Raw genomic sequence first — 16,249 nt, forward strand, 5'->3', positions numbered from 1 at the left:
TGTTTTTAAAAAAATCTCATTATTATGCCAAATATTATGATTTTTCAGGTTCTGACTTATCATTTTTGAGTGCTTTGGGGTTGGCGATACTGAAATTATCTCTGCAATTTTAGCTGAATATAACATATATAATTCTCTGTTTAATAGCTGTAGTGTTCCACCCCAAAAGCAGCTGCATTCTGGTGGCATTCAGAATTCTTTTTGTACCTATTATATATAAAATTACAAACAGACTGCTGAAAGTATGTGTGTGTGTGTGTGTGTATATATATATATATATATATATATATACACACACACACAAACACACCCCAACTGTGCATTTAGAGGAAGGGCCAGCTCTGCAAAGGTATTTAGGTGCCTAAAGATATAGAGACACCTAATGGGATTTTCAAAAATGCCTCTGCTCCTAACTCTCTTTGGGCACCTAGGTACTTTGGAAGATCCCATTAGGTGCTGCTTTGTATCTTTAGGTGCCTAAGTACCTTCCCAAGGCTGTTTGGGACAGATATTTAGATATTTAGTCCCATTCACCTAAACAGGCATGTCCATTGATGTCATAACATAGGTAATAATTTTAGGTGGTAGGTGAAGTGTTTCTCATGTACGTTATGCAACTAAAATAACGTTGCCCCTTTGGCCCAAGGAGATAGCAAATATTTGGTGCCTTACAATATGGTTTCCGCTAGGATGAGAAATTGATGATCCAAGTCAGGTATCTTCTTGGTGTAATCTTGTTTATTTACAAAGCAGCAGCAGACAGTTTCCTTGCTCGGGAATCCCCACGCGCCGTCTCTGCCCCTCATAGGCTCATGGGCACAGCTACTTCTCGGGGCTTTCTAGTGGATTTTTCTTGGCTTTAATCCACAGGCTGCAGCACACGCAGCCCTTGTGTTTGCAATCAGTGAAACCCCTCAGCCCAGGTGTTCCAGCTCTGATCTGCCATTTGCCTTGGAAAGTCCCTCCAAGCTGTCTCTACTGCAGAAAGGGGCTGAACTGCACTTTCCATTGTGGCTGAAAGAGAGCTTGCTCATCAGTTGACTTGAACAAGGTCTGCAATTGTCTTTGGATCAGAGACTCACTTCATGGCAGCCATCAGCATCTTTCAGAATAACAGTTTAGAGTTACTGTTCTGTTAGCTTGTCTGTAGGAGATAGCAGTGATAAAATCCATTAACTAACTAGCTATTGGGCAAACCAGAAATCCAAGAGACTCTCTCTCAGCAACAATAGAAACCTGGCTTCTCACTGGCTGTCTCAGTATTCCTCCAGTACCAATCACCATAGTACTATATGTAGGCACATGAACTACCTTTAGGGCTAAGACATACACCAACCTCATCTCTGCCAGTGGCCATTGCTGTTGCTGCTAACAAAGAGAATGCTGGGAAACATTGCAGTATCAAATAGTACTCACAGTGCCTGCTTTCAAATGTTGTGTGAACTAGAAAAGAGACCACTGGGGGATATCTTTGCCATGGAGATGTCAGTAAAGAGGGGCACTCGTTTGAATATTTACACAAATGCTCGCGCATTGTCGAGTCCTGATGATGCAGTGTGCACCAGCTCAGCCGAAAAATTACCTCCTGCGGCAATTGACACATGACAGGGAGGGTGACAATATGTCAGACCCTTAAAAAAAACAGATTGGAGTGGAAAGAAGAGAGTAAACGATTGCTAAGAGAAGGGTATTGCTCATCTCCTTTCACCATCGTTTTTGAAAGAGCATGCGGCAATATATTTTCAATTACTTTTTTAGATTTATATTAAAAATGTCTGTCACCTGAAAAAGTGGCAAAATATTGCGCTCAGTCTAACCTTGAGCATTCTATCCTTGAAGAGCAATGATTTTGCACAATAACCTTGAACTTGAGTCAGTATATTCTCTGAGTTAAACAAGATAGCATTTGATCCAGACAGCTTCTTGAACTACAATAATATATTTAATACACAGGTGAACCTTTTGTATTTGTATTCCCCTGAATTTCCATGGAATTATGGCATAGCAACACCAAACATCATACCAAGCTCTTTGTGTGCCTGTTTGCCTGCTGCTTGTTTACAAATTATTTACTGAACCAAATAATGCCCTGACTTCCCTTTAGCAATGTCTGTTAATATTTGAGTTACTTCCATTCTTACATCATTTGTCTTCATAACTTCATGTACTTTCTGCATATCTATATGCATCATTTGTCTGTATAGTCTTAGCCATACTCTGCAACTATTCATTTGAATTAAAATTGAATGGGTTTAAGAAAAGACATGTGGACATTAAATTCATGAATGAACCCATTGATTCTAAGTATCGGTATTTGCTGACACACATTATGAGTGCTGGCACTTGTGATGCTGGGATGTGCATATAAACCCTCAAAACACAGTGAAACATGGAGACCAATGAAATTCATTTGTTTAAGGAAAGTTTCTAATATGGGATAGCAGAGTTGCACTCCCTGTCCCTAGAAACCATTTTGGGACTTAAGACAGGGCTTTGCATAATACAAGTGCTCGTACAGGCTTCATTGTTCAAGAGCTAGAATAACAATGCAAACTTAAAATATAAAAAAGAACATTTAAAACGGAGATCGAAACACCATATTGAAGTACTACAGTGTTTGGTCTACATGTTGTACAGGATACTGAGGTACACATGACATTTCAGGGTGTGGGGGGGAATAGACAGGTGACATTATTATCTATTAGTAAGGCTATGATTTTCGCACAGGTATTTTTATTAAAAGTCATGGACAGGACACAGGCAACAAACAGCACATCATAGATTTACTGAAGCCAGAGCCCCTGAAGCTGTGCTGCTGGAGCACTTCAGTGTAGACGCTGAAGCCCGAGCTCCACCGCCCAGGACTGACTTATTGGAATTTTCAAGAAGTCACGGAGGTCTTATAAAATCACGGACTCTGTGACCTCCATGACAGATTCATAGCCTGAGCTATTAGTTGCCGTCCAACACTCCACTATGAGAAATGGGCCTCATCCAAACACCAGTGAAGTCAATCGAAAGACTTTCCATGGGAAAATGTGTGCATTGACTTCAATAGATTTTAGATCAGACCCAATAGCATCCTCAAGCTTTCACCAGCTATAGATGATGTCACCCAGGACCTGCACGGAGGGCGGATTTAGCTAAACACAGGCCCTGATCCAAAATCCACTGACTTCCATGAGCTTTGGGTCAGGTCCATAATTGGAGAAATTAATCTCTGGTAATCAATGGAGTTACCCCAGGAATTAATTTGGTCCATTGAATAATATAATTTTTTTCTTCAGTAATCAAGTGGCGTCAAGTCAATTACTTAGGCTCCAGAGGGCATTCCTTGCCAAACTGTAACAATTTTATGGTATGGCAACTTTTGTCTTTTCCATAAGTTCCTTTTAAAATAATAAAGGTCTAAGAGCCATAGATCAGCTGGTGTAAACCCATTTGGTTCCATCTGATTTTACACCAAAGGAGGATCTGGCTTTACATGTAGAAAAATGACAGAAACATTATACCAGGGGCTATTTTTTAATTAGTATATCTCATATAACAAGATTTCTAATTCTATATGAATTGCTGACACACAATAGTGAGGTATATTTGTGGAAATATTTGTGAAAGTAAAAAAAAAACCATGCTACAATGTGTCCAGAAAATATACAATACTGAAGGCACAATTGTACATCTGGTGTTGACTGGTTGTAAATGGAAAAGATGATACAAAATCACAAAGGAGCAAACTAACACATAACAGCTGTTAAGTACAGTACAGAAGAGAGACTGTTGCATACAGAAAGAATTCCCTTATTGAATAATTAAGTAGGTTTTGATCAAAGCCTTGAAAACTTGACAAGGAAATGCATATTAAATGCTGTTATACTGAGAATAACTCTGGTTATGAACTCACTTTAAAAAAGGGTAGTGCACAGCATACTGATTAACCAAATATTTCTTTTGATAGTAAGATAGCTAAATTCATTTTTGTTTGATTTCAGATATGATCCAAATATAAATTGAATGTATCATTTGTTTATAAGAATATTTCTTCACCTTGTTTTAGATTCTGTATATTATACATGGGAATTTCCTACTCAGACTTGAGTATTTTCTTCCAGACATTTTTATCTAGTCATTTCTCCATAAAGTTAGTGTTCTGGCATTATTGTGCAGACTGACATGCCTGTTTTACATTATAATGATTGCAAAGAAATATCTGGTGTGATTTGGATCAGCAGGTAGTAGTAGTACACATTGCTTACAACCCTCTGCTTTTGGAATTAAGATTTCAAATTTAAAATGCATTATTACTTACATAATACTAAAGGAGTGCATGACACTTTGCATATATATATAGGGTGACAAAGTCCCTATTCTGAGAAGTTTGTAATCTAAGGCAATAGTTTTCAATGGGATTCCTCACTGAGTAACTTTATTCATACAGATAATTGTTAAAGGCTCAAATCTGATATCTTTTAGCCTTTTTGACGTGTCCTAACACCTGGAATGCATCCTTTTTATAAGCCTGTAAAAAGCAACAGAGGGTCCTGTGGCACCTTTGAGACTAACAGAAGGACTGGGAGCATAAGCTTTCGTGCCTTGCATCTGAAGAAGTGAGGTTCTTACCCACGAAAGCTTATGCTCCCAGTCCTTCTGTTAGTCTCAAAGGTGCCACAGGACCCTCTGTTGCTTTTTACAGATTCAGACTAACACGGCTACCCCTCTGATACTTTATAAGCCTGGTTACTTAAACAAATCTACCACTGCTATGTGGGAGGCTGTGTTCAATTAATTTGCACTTCAATAGAAATGTCTATAGCCAGTCTCAAAGCTCTATAGAAACAATTAAATCACAATGTTTAGATTCCACAGAAAGGGAACCCAGCGATATAATTAGATTCCAGGATGGTCACTGTTCTGTGCGTGCCACTCTGAAGCCTGGAATGTCTGTTGAGTAACATGAAGTGATGGAAACAGCTACAAGCGTGGCTGAGAGCTCGTTTTGTTCTGAATGTCACCAGGTTGACTCATCACTGGGTTTCATGAGCCAATTTTAAAGTGCGTAAATCATTTTTGTCTTTTTCTTACACACCCGTGAAAGCACGGGCACAGCTCCCAGTATACAAGTATTAGCTGCTCAGGTAGATGATTAACTCCCTAGCTAATGTGCCACCTGACTGTGGACAGATTTCTTTTTTGTGTATTACCAATGGCAATTATTAATCCTTATGATATGCCACAGCTAGTTTTGAGGCGCTCATTGCCACTGCACATACACAAAGTGTAGGGGACTGTCCCCTGCAGGGCTCTGTATGAAGCCACAGCTTCGTTGGCACCTGGGTGCAATGTGTGGGGTGCAGCGATATGGCCGTTTCTATGGGGTGCAGGGCCATTGCCCCTCTGTCCTGTGTGAGGGTGGGTGGGGCACAAGGCCATTGGACCCAGGCAGTGTGTGTGGTGGTGGTGGGGGAAAGGGGAGGTGGGTGGCTCAGGGCCATTGCCCTCTACGTGGTGTGAGAGATTTGGGGTGCAGAACCATTACCCCTCTGCAATGTGTGAGGGCAGGTGGGGTACAGGGCCATTGTGGCTGGGTGTGGGATGAGAGGGTGAAGGGCCAATGCCACCCAGCATGATGTGGGAAGGGGGGTGTAGTGTGATGGGTATGGGGCGCAGGGCCTATGCCTCAGGGCAGGGTGAGGGGCATGGAACAATTGCCCCTGGGGGCAGGGTGAGGGACACATTGCCCCAGGTGTGGTGTGAGGGATCAGGACCATGGCCCCTGGCAGGGTGAGGGGATGCTTGGAGCAGGGCCATTGCCTCAGGGGTGCTGGGCTGCGCTGCACATATCCCAGCTGATCGGTGACCCTGGGCTGTGCAAGGGCCGCTGCCAGTGGTGCCCCTTGGCCCATGTCCTGCTGGGGGCGCTGTGCCGGGGAGAGGCGCTGACTGAACCGCTGCCAGGGGAGTATGGCCTGGGGTCCAGGCCAGCCCTGTCCGTGCTGTCTCCTGAGCCTCCCCAATCCATTCCCTGTAGGTGGAAGAGCTGCGCTGCCCCCCTCTCCAGTTGCCACCTGCCAAGATGGTGCTATCGGCCTGCCGGGGGGTGCTGTCCCTGGCTGCCCTAGCACTGCTCCTGCTCGTCTGCCTGGCTCCCGGTGAGTATGCGGCACACCCGGTGCTGTAAGGAACACTCTGCCATGCAGGTGGGAACCAAAGGGAGAGGGAGCTGGGTGGGGATGTTGGGAAGATCCCCAGACACCCAGCAATGGACGCCCGTGCCCAGAGAAAGGCTGCTCAGTGGGGAAGAGGGCTAGAGGGAGACCCAGTAACCCCACTAATTTGAATGTAATTAAAGCCTCTCTCTGGGGCTAAAGGATTCCCTTTGTGTATTGCAGTGTCACACACAGAGGCCTGCACTGGATCCTGACCTCAAACTTTGGGGGAGTTCACGATCCAGTGAGCATGGACCAAGCCCACCTCTCAGTTACCATCTCAGTGGGAAAGAATAATTGTGAAAGCTCTCATTCCAGTTGCTCAGGGCCCACGGGGAAGTGAATGGTTTTATAGATAACACACACTTTATAGACTCAGAGACTTTAAGACCAGAAGGCACCATCCTGATCATCATGTCTGACCTGCTGCACATGGCAGGCCACAGAACCACGTCCCCCCCCACACACTCCTGTAATAGACCCCCTAACCTCTGGCTGAGTAACTGAAGTCCTCAAATCATGGTTTAAAGATTTCAAGTTACAGAGAATCCACTATTTACACTAGTTTAACCCTGAAAGTGACTCGTACCTCATGCTGCAGAGGAAGACGAAAAACCCCCAGTGTCTCTGACAATCTGACCCAGGGGAAAATTCCTCTCGTTTTGCAATACTCAGCACTAAAAAAATGATGAAATCTAGAAGAGCTCTGCTGTAACTGAAACTAAAAGGAGAATTAAAAATGAGAGAGTACCCTAATTTTTTTTCTCTTTCACTTTGAAAAAAAAATCTGGTTCCACCCACACTTATTTATTGGCACAACCATTTGCTCTAAGACTTTTATTTTCTATAAAAAATTGTCCTTATGTTCAGTGAGATATGTTAGATGACAAGGACATTATTCATTTTAGCAAAGTTGTACAGTAAAAGCTTTGTTATCCAGCATGTTGCGGGAATGGGGGGTGCTGGTTAGTAAAAAATTCCGGTTAACTCAGAGTTATACTTACCAATGGAGGGAGGGAGTTTGGGTGCGGGAGGAGGTTTAGGTGTGGAAGGTGGCTCGGGGCACAGGAGGGGTTTTGGAGTGCCAGATCCAGGCGGCACTCACCTTGGGTGACTCCCCGCAAGCGGCAACATGTCCCTGCTGCTCCTAGGCGGAGGGGCAGCCAGGTGTTTCCTCCACCCGCAGGCGCCGCCCCGTAGCTCCCATTGGCCATGATTCCTGACCAATGGGAGCTGCGGAGCCAGCGTTCGGGGCAGGGTGGGGCAGGGGTAGCAAATGGAGCCCCCGTGGCCATTCTTCCGCCTAGGAGCAACAGGGACATGTTGCTTCTTCTGAGGAGCCACACAGAGCCAGGTAGGGAGCCTGCCACCCACGTGCCAACCAGATTTTTAATTTGTATTGGGAGATATCAGAAAGCCCATTTTCTAAAGCTTTGGTAAAGTGCTGGATAACACAGCTTTTACTGTGCTAAAGGAGTCTAAAGGTTCAAGGATTAAGGCTGGGGCTGTTTGGAGATTTTTTTCCTATCATCTTATTTAAAATTAACAAGTTTGGGAGCTGGACATTCCAGTTATGCAAGCTGAGAATCAGATGTGCTGAAGGAAACATGTAAAATTACTCAGACCCATAAGCTTGCTAAATGTTCTCTTTGTAATGCCAAGCTAGGTAATAAAAAATGAACAGTGCAAATGCTTGATGAGTTTTGCTGTGCTGAATTGCCACTGGATTATGGAAAGTTCAAAAGTCTTAGTTAAAACGTGGACAAAAATGGATTTTGTTGGCATATTTACATACTGCCTGGCAGCTCAGTGATGACAATTCTCCTAAATAAAAGGGCCAATTCTGCAGCTTTTATCCAGCCCGTTGCAGTCAATGGGAACTCTGACTGAGCAGGGACTGCAGGATCAAGTCCATAAGATATAATTAAAAAAAAAATGCTTAGAAAAAATGACCCAATTAGTGCATAGACTGACATTTTCCAATATTCCAATCATATTTGCATAAATTAAATACTGCAGCCTGTTTCTTTTTTGCTTTTAAACAGAGAAGGTTTTCCCCTAACAATTACACCATTATGGGCAGGCTATAAAACAGTGGTGAAAGCAACTGGGTATTAAAGGGCAGGATATTAAAATATGCTGGTGTGTGAATACACCTGATATTTTTGATTAAGAGGCATACAATTCTTACAGAGAAATTGTTTTAGCAAGATTACAGTTCTGAAATGCTAAGAGGAAAATTGTACCAAGTCTGTTTGCTAATATGCTTTTTATTCCGTGACAGAATTTCTCATGATGATCACAGCAACATGGACGTTACATCCTGGTACTGACACCAGGAAGAAGTCTTGATCTGCTAAAAAATAGAGCAGTTGCATGAGATAAGGACATATCAGGTTCAGTGTCGAGCACCCTTGTGAAAAGATGTTAGAATCATGAAGGTCTTCTCAGAGCATGTGTTTTATTTGAGTGTCAGACCTGGAGCTAGGACAGCTACTAATGGGGACTTGCTTTGTTATAACACTATTCAGGAGTTATGCCTTTTGTATTTTTTTTTCAAGTTACTGTTTTACTTCCTGTTGTCCAAGGTGCATAGCTAAAGAGTGTACTTAATCTTTATTTTTATTCACCTAGATGGTTCAAGAGGGAATAAACTTAAGCTGATGCTTCAAAAACGCGAAGGTAAAACCTCCTGAGCAAACTTCAAATTGCCTCACCGCTTGCGTGGGTTGGGATTTCTTTGCAAAAGAAAAATTCTTCAACTGTTGTCCCTGCTTTGATAAATCTCACATAACACAGAAGCTCAGCCATATTGGCTATGTCTGTGACTCGTCTTAACCTGTTCTGTCAACTGGTCCTGGACATTTTCTGCAAGGTCATCAAGACTTCAGCGGATAGTTTTATTTGGCATAAGAATGGATTTCAGTGCCATGGCTCTTTATTTCCCAGTCATAATTCTACACCAGTCTATTGCTGCTGGAATTAGAAGGATCTTATCAATGGTGCATGCTTATTTTGCATTTTGCACTTCATATGGCCCGAACATAAGGTGCTTCTAAGGCCTTTAAAGAAACAGTTGCTGCTTTGGACATGACTTTTTCTTTTTTGCCACTTTAATTTTTCCTTTTCTGCAGGGAAAAATCACAGCTTACTTATGAATTTTGACTGTATGGTTTCTATATGTCTCTGTAGTTTCCCCGGCCTCAGACTTTCATTTACTAACACTTAGCAAACAAATGGCACATTGGGGCTGTGAACTTTCTGCAGTAACATGAAAAGCCAAACATAATATAACTATCTGATGATATATATATACATATATATATATAACATGTAACTATCCATATTGTCTCACCTCTTCCTTTCCCGTTTAACTTTATTAAAAACCATCATCTTCTTCAGCTGAATGTTAACTACACACAGGCTCAGTAAAAATTGTTCTAGGATGAAGATTGGATGCCCCTGTCGCTCCCTCAGCCCCCTTCCCCTAGCTTCTAGGGCTGCCTGGATTGGAAGCTTCTATGTGCCCTCGCTCCAGCAGGGGACTTTCAGCTGAGACACGTCCTGCTGAATGCTTTCCCCAGCCAGAAATCACTCTGCTTTAGGCTCCCTGCAGGAGTGGAAGGCATAGAGAGTCTCTCAGCTAGGGTTGCCAACTTGGTAATATTTAAAAACAGGACCCTCCAGCAAGAGTGCCAGAACCTCCCCTGTCCTGCCTCTTCCCCCTGAGGCCCCGCCCCTGCCCCACCTCTCCCCCTGAGGTCCCACCCCTTCCCTGCCTCTCCTCTTCCCCCTCGCCCCTGTCGCTTGCTGCTTTTCCCTGCCCACCCCCACCAGCCCCTGGTCAGGAGGGACTCGCCTGCAGAGCAGGCTGGGAGCTGCAGCTGCCTGATGAAGGTAGGAGGCGGCTCCGGCTGAATAGGGGTTGGAGCAGGTGATGATCTGGTGCCTCCCTGCCTCCAGTAACCAAACTTTGGATGTCCAGTCAGTAGATCTGACCGAACACTGTCAGATCACCTTTTCAACCGGACTTTCCAGTCGAAAACTGGGCACCTGGCCACACTACTCTCAGCCCCAGTGAGCAGCAGGATAAGATGCAGACCCATAGATAAGACGCATGATTTTGTTCTTAATTAGAAAAACACAAGAACAGTCATATTGCTATAAATTTCCCAGACACTCATAGCTCACCTGGAACCCTTTGTAGCCACATCTCACTGTCTGGGAAGCACTGTACTATGCTGTCCATTAAATCCAGCCCAACTCCCACTTTCTATGAGTGGACTAAAAAGTAATCTAACTCAAGATCTAAAGTACTATTTTCACATGACCACACACCTGATTTAAGATTGAAAAAATATGAATTTGAGTTGTTGGTGTTTATCCTAATGCCTTAAGGCTTGGTTCAAGAATGTGTTTTGCTTTGCATGTCTCTTCGTTTCCCCTCCCCCTTATACCAACATGGAGCTATGATGCTTCAGCATCTCTCCTCAGAGTGGACCACAACTCATAGTATGCAGTAGTTTCGTCATTCCTTGTTTAGAGTATACCTTCTTGGCAAGGCTAGCTGATAGAAAATCCAGCAGGTAGGGGAAAGGGGCTGAGGGAGAGACACGGACAAAATCCAGAATGAAGTAAACTGACAATGTCTATTTTATTTAATTGATTATGTCTGTTATTATTACTACTCTTTTGTCATTATTGCGTGCATGGTAAAGCCAAGCATGAAGGTGGGGACTTATTGCTAAAGGCATAACAAGGCTAATACATTTTGGGTTGATTAAAAAGTTACTGCCATGTCATTTGGGGACTTCATTTCAGCTCCTGCACCAGCTATGACTGAGGTGTCAGTAAAAGAAAATACGGCCAAGGAGTTCTTAAGCAGCCTGAAACGCCAGAAGCGCCAACTGTGGGACAGGACTCAACCCGATGTGCAGCAGTGGTATCAGCAATTCCTCTACTTGGGATTTGATGAAGCCGTGAGTACTAGTCTTGCCAGTAGGAATGGGGACTTCCATGTGTGTGCAAATATAGTGATACTAAGAATACATATCAATGAAAAAGTGGCTTATTTCTTTTTTTCACAAGTTTGACACTCTCATACCTTTTGAAAATAGAGAATTGTGATGTATAAATGCAAACCCAGTAGTTATTTTTGATAGCTTGATTTAAAACCCTCTTCATAAAAAATGATATAAAGAAAACATGTTCCAAAATTTTGAATCCTGTTGGGCTTCAATTTAATGAAATTGTCATCTGGTTTATATGGAAGTGTGTGGATGAGAGCGAGACATACACCAAACAAAGTTACCAGTGTTGAAATGAGCATTGTGGTCTCAGTCTATTACTTTGGGTGTGTGGACAAATCACAAACCCACTCATCGTTTAGCATGATTGGCATTCTTCTCAGAAGAGGCAAGGAATTTGAATACCGGCTCGAGCATTGGCAGTTGAGCTTTTAGATCACATACCTACGGTATATCCAGCTTTGATCAGTGCTGTGACTTTCAAATTTGCATGAGCACTAAAGGCATTTGGGCACCTAAATTCTTTAGAACTCAATGGAAGTTAAATGCCTAAATAGCTACGTTTTAAGTTAATTAAAAAGTTTAAAGAGAAGTGTGTACTATTGGAAGGCATTTGACAAGCCTTCTTTCCAGAGAAATAGTTAATTTGTAGGAATGTTAGGGTGGAACGGAGAGTTCCAGTTCCTCTGCATATTGCACAAAGCTGTAACTGAGAGATCACTATAAATATGTCTATTCCCCACTTTCAGTCACACAGTCCTAGCTCTAGCATAAAGAGGAGGTAAAAAATAAAGCTATAGATGTTAAATTCTTGGCTTCTTGGAATGTTTTTGATGAGGTTGAATTGGCACAGCGCAGTTGTACTACAGCTAGACTTCCATGACTGGGTGGACTGTTTACTGCACTAATTTTGGAAGGCCAAATGATTTTTTTTAAAAGCCTACTTTTTTTCAAATAAGCAAAGGCTTAACATTCCGAAAATAAACCAGAAGAACCCATTACATTGTTTTCCTTTTTTACAAAAATGATTGTGGCTTTAGAATACAAATTGATTCGTTCTCATCTTTTATTTGCAGAAATTTGAAGATGACGTCTCCTACTGGACAAACCTGGGACGTGGTGGCAATGAATATTATGGAGGCTACTACCAGAACCATTTTGATGAAGATGCACCTATTGGGCCCCGAAACCCACACACCTTCAGGCATGGAGCAAATGTCAACTACGACGATTATTAACCTTGTTTATTCTACTGTAACTAAGAATTGTATGTCTGTATCGGATTGAGCTAAGCCCTAGCCTCACTAACTCACATTCTCTCTCTCCCTCTACCCTCTTTTTTTATAGTAGCCATTTGTTATAAACAAGGAGAAGAAAGAAACTGTCTAGCACAGAAGCCTATTTGGAATGGGCTTCTATAAATACTTAATAGTACACTATGTATAAGTGTTAGAATTAAAGTCTTTTGGTAGAATAAGCATTTTTCCATTTCTTGGGTAGAGTTTGCAATAGCTGACCATTTCAAAGCACTACATTATTAGGGATTACATTTTCAAGGGCTTTTTACTCATTCTTAAAAACCGATTGCCTAATTCCATGATTTCATCAATTTTGGTATATTTTATAAGACAATGCGTTACAATATGCTCAGTTATTTAGGTCTGTGTCAGTACTGTAAATAAATCCTACCCTCTTAGAGGAAAAAATGTTTCCTCAAATTTAAACATCTTCCTGGGTCCTTTCCCTACATTTCTAGTTTCAGCATCCTCTAAGGCATAATATATATTCAATATTATAGCACTTTTATAGTTCATGTTGCATCCTTTACAATTTGGCTGTAAAAGTTTAACCTGGGCTGAAACTTGGCATAAAATTACCAAAGGAGCTATTTTGAAGTTATGTGAGTGCAAAAATAATAGATGTTTAAAGCGTTTCTCCATCACTATATAATCAGGTATAAAATATATTGTCCCATGAAATTAATAGTGATGAAATAGCACCAGACAGTGGCCTCTGCCGTGGTCATGGGAAGTGCAGCCTGGATACGATCACATTATGCTGTTAAAAGGGAACATAAAGCTATGATCAAAAAAATTGTGTCTGAACGAAGGGGGTAGAAAAACATCCAGGAACCAGCAAAGCACAGCTGATGGGGTGATGCAACCCAACCCCAGGCCCAGCTTTTGTGTGGTAAGTTGAAAATGGGTTGGGGCTGCATTCTTTTTTTTTAGCATGGCCCTATAGGAAGCCTTTATTAGGGTTTAAATGAATCTAAGAGGACACCCTCAAAGACATGAGAGTTTCAGAATGAGTATAAAGGTTGCTGTAAATGGAGGAGTTAGAGGAGAAGTTGGGTGGCCTCAGGATATTGACACTGGGGGAGGGGGGTGAGGCTGATGAACAGGAAGACACGTTCTGTAAATCCAGTCAGGAACTTGTGGCAAACTGGGGCTTGAAGTAAATAAGAATTTCCAGCACCGTGCATAACTATAATGTCTCCATGCCAGCTATCATGTCTCCTAAGCCTTAGCCATTATTTATCTTGTGTCCGCAGCCAACCCCAGCAGATGTAGTATGATGGAGAACCACCCAGCAACCCAAGCAGTACATGAGTGCAGGGATGCGCTCTGGAGGCAGATGCTTGGAGATGGAAACAGATTTTTAAAAATGCTAGTTAGTTTTCCCTTGCACCTGGCCCCACCTGCTTTTATGCAGATGAAAACTGGCTAAACTTACACACAGAAAATGTTTCCTTTTATGTTTTGGATCGTTTGCATATAGGCTCCCACCTATGGAGCCTATGTGCAAATAGTTACACTAATTTAATTAAATTTAGTTTAACTTTATCATGTAGACAAGGCCTCAGCTACCATTTTACACTGCATTAAGTAGGCTTCTTTTGACACCATGTCTTACACGAGTGAAAAATGCTAGTTTTGGAAGCTTTTCTCACCCTTCTGTGTCTCTGCTAAAAATCAGCAGGGCTTTAGAACATTCAACTGAAGTTGGTGATTTCCCCCCCAAAATTTCAGACCTCAACATCCAGTGAAAGGAAACATCGTCAACAATTTCAAAAATATTACACGTTCTTTCGGAACCTCCTTTGACACAAATTTAAACCAAAAAGGAACTATACTGCCCCCGTTTTGGTCCTGAGATAAAAGCTTTGTTTTTTAGAAAGGGTTTTAAACTACGTATCGTATTAAAATAAGTTATTATATAAGTCTATGAAAATCCTCAAAGTTATTTATTTTAACTTCTCCAAAATGGTTCTGGCCAGAAAAAACAGCCAACGAGAGGCCACATGTTCCCCTCTTCTCATATGCAGACAATATAGATAGCCCATTGGCAAATTATAGAAATGTAGGCCTGGAAGTGACCAAGATAGGTCAACTAGTCCAGCCACCTGCACTGAGGCAGAACTAAGTGTGACGGGTTCAGTCACAGAGACTCCGTTGAGGCTGTCACTGACATGTTGGAATTACCTCCGAGCCCGTTTTCCATTGCCAGCTTGGGACTCCAGGACCCTGCCTTGTTGAGCCAGACACACTAGCCTGCTGCAACACAGACCCAGGTCTGGTCCATGCCCCCAAAGCTGCAGACTTTAACCAAAAGCTGCTCAACAGCTCACCTATCTCCAGCACCCAGACACCCAGTACCCCCTGGGATCCAAACCTCAAATAAATCCATTTTACTCTGTATAAAGCTTATACAGGGTAAACTCAAATTGTTTGCCCACTATAACACTGATAGAGAGATATGAACAGCTGTTTGCTCCCCCAGATATTAATCACTTACTCTGGGTTTACTAATAAACAAAACTGATTTTATTAAGTATAAAAGTAGGGTTTAAGTGGTTTCAAGTAATAACAGACAGAACAAAGTAAGTTACCAAGCAAAATAAAACAAAACACACAAGTCTAAGCCTAAGACATTAAGAAACTGAATACAGGTAAAATCTCACCCTTAGAGATGTTCCAATAAGCTTCTTTCACAGACTAGACTTCCTTCTAGTCTGGGCCCAATCCTTTCCCCTGGTACAGTTCTTGTTAGTTCCAGCTCAGGTGGTAACTAGGGGATTTCTCATGACTGACAGCCCCCTTTGTTCTGTTCCACCCTCTTTTATATCTTTGGCACAAGGCGGGAATCCTTTGTCTCTCTCTAGGTTCCTACCCTTCCTTTTAAATGGAAAAGCACCAGGTTTAAGATGGATTCCTTTTCAGATGACATGATCACATGTCACTGTAAGACCTCCTTCTTCATTACCTAGTAGCTGGAAGACCTGTACATAGGAAGGCTTGCAGGTAAACAAACCCATTCACAGTTCATTGATTCTGAAGCACCCTTAATGGCTTCCACTTAACATGTTTACATCAGTAATACAAGTTTATATTTTATTCTCCTAACTCCAGACATAGAAATAATACATGCAAACAAATAGGATGACCACACTCAGTAGATCATAAACTTTGTATTGATACCTTACAAGAGACTTTTTGCATGAAGCATATTTTAGTTACATCATATTCACACTTATAAACATATTTCCATAAAACATATGGAGTGCAACATCACACTAAGTACCTAGCTCAGCCTTGACAGGTGTTTGGCTAACCTGTTCTTAAAAACCTCTAGTGATGGAGCTTCCACAACTTTCCTAGGTAATTTGTTCCAGCGCTTAGCTAACTTAATAGTTAGGAAGTTTTTCATAATGTTTAACGTAAATCTCCCTTGCTACAATTTAAGTCCATTACTACTTGTGCTGTCCTCAGCAGTTAAGGAGAACACTATCAATCACCCTACATAAGAAAATAAAACAGCCATACTGGGCCAGACCAATGGCCCATCTAGCCCCGTATCCTGTCTTCTGACAGTGGCCAATGCCAGGTGCTTCAGAGGTAATGAATAGAACACTCAATCATCGAGTGTTCTATTCATTACCTCTGTTGTCCACTCAAGCTTCTGACAACAGAGGCTAGCGATATTTGGAGCAGGGTGTTCCATCCCTGTTTTGGC

General features: G+C 42.1%; 1 protein-coding gene across 3 annotated transcripts in view; it reads left to right on the forward strand.

Moving 5' to 3' along the window:
* ECRG4 (ECRG4 augurin precursor) overlaps positions 1-12,959 on the forward strand; it is a 58,783-nt gene extending 45,824 nt beyond the window's left edge. For 2 of the 3 annotated variants that reach the window (XM_034758059.1, XM_034758060.1), the window contains exons 2-5: positions 6,029-6,149; positions 8,841-8,888; positions 11,028-11,185; positions 12,310-12,710. In XM_034758059.1, the coding sequence (XP_034613950.1) occupies positions 6,074-6,149; positions 8,841-8,888; positions 11,028-11,185; positions 12,310-12,471 (444 nt within the window). In that variant the 5' untranslated portion in view covers positions 6,029-6,073 and the 3' untranslated portion in view covers positions 12,472-12,710. Of the gene's footprint in view, positions 1-6,028; positions 6,150-8,840; positions 8,889-11,027; positions 11,186-12,309 lie in introns of all 3 variants that reach the window. The other variant, XM_034758058.1, reaches the window with a different exon arrangement.
* The last annotated feature ends 3,290 nt before the right edge of the window (positions 12,960-16,249 follow it).

The sequence above is a fragment of the Trachemys scripta genome, chromosome 1, assembly GCF_013100865.1.
Source record: "Trachemys scripta elegans isolate TJP31775 chromosome 1, CAS_Tse_1.0, whole genome shotgun sequence".
In the NCBI taxonomy this organism is placed as follows: domain Eukaryota; kingdom Metazoa; phylum Chordata; order Testudines; family Emydidae; genus Trachemys; species Trachemys scripta.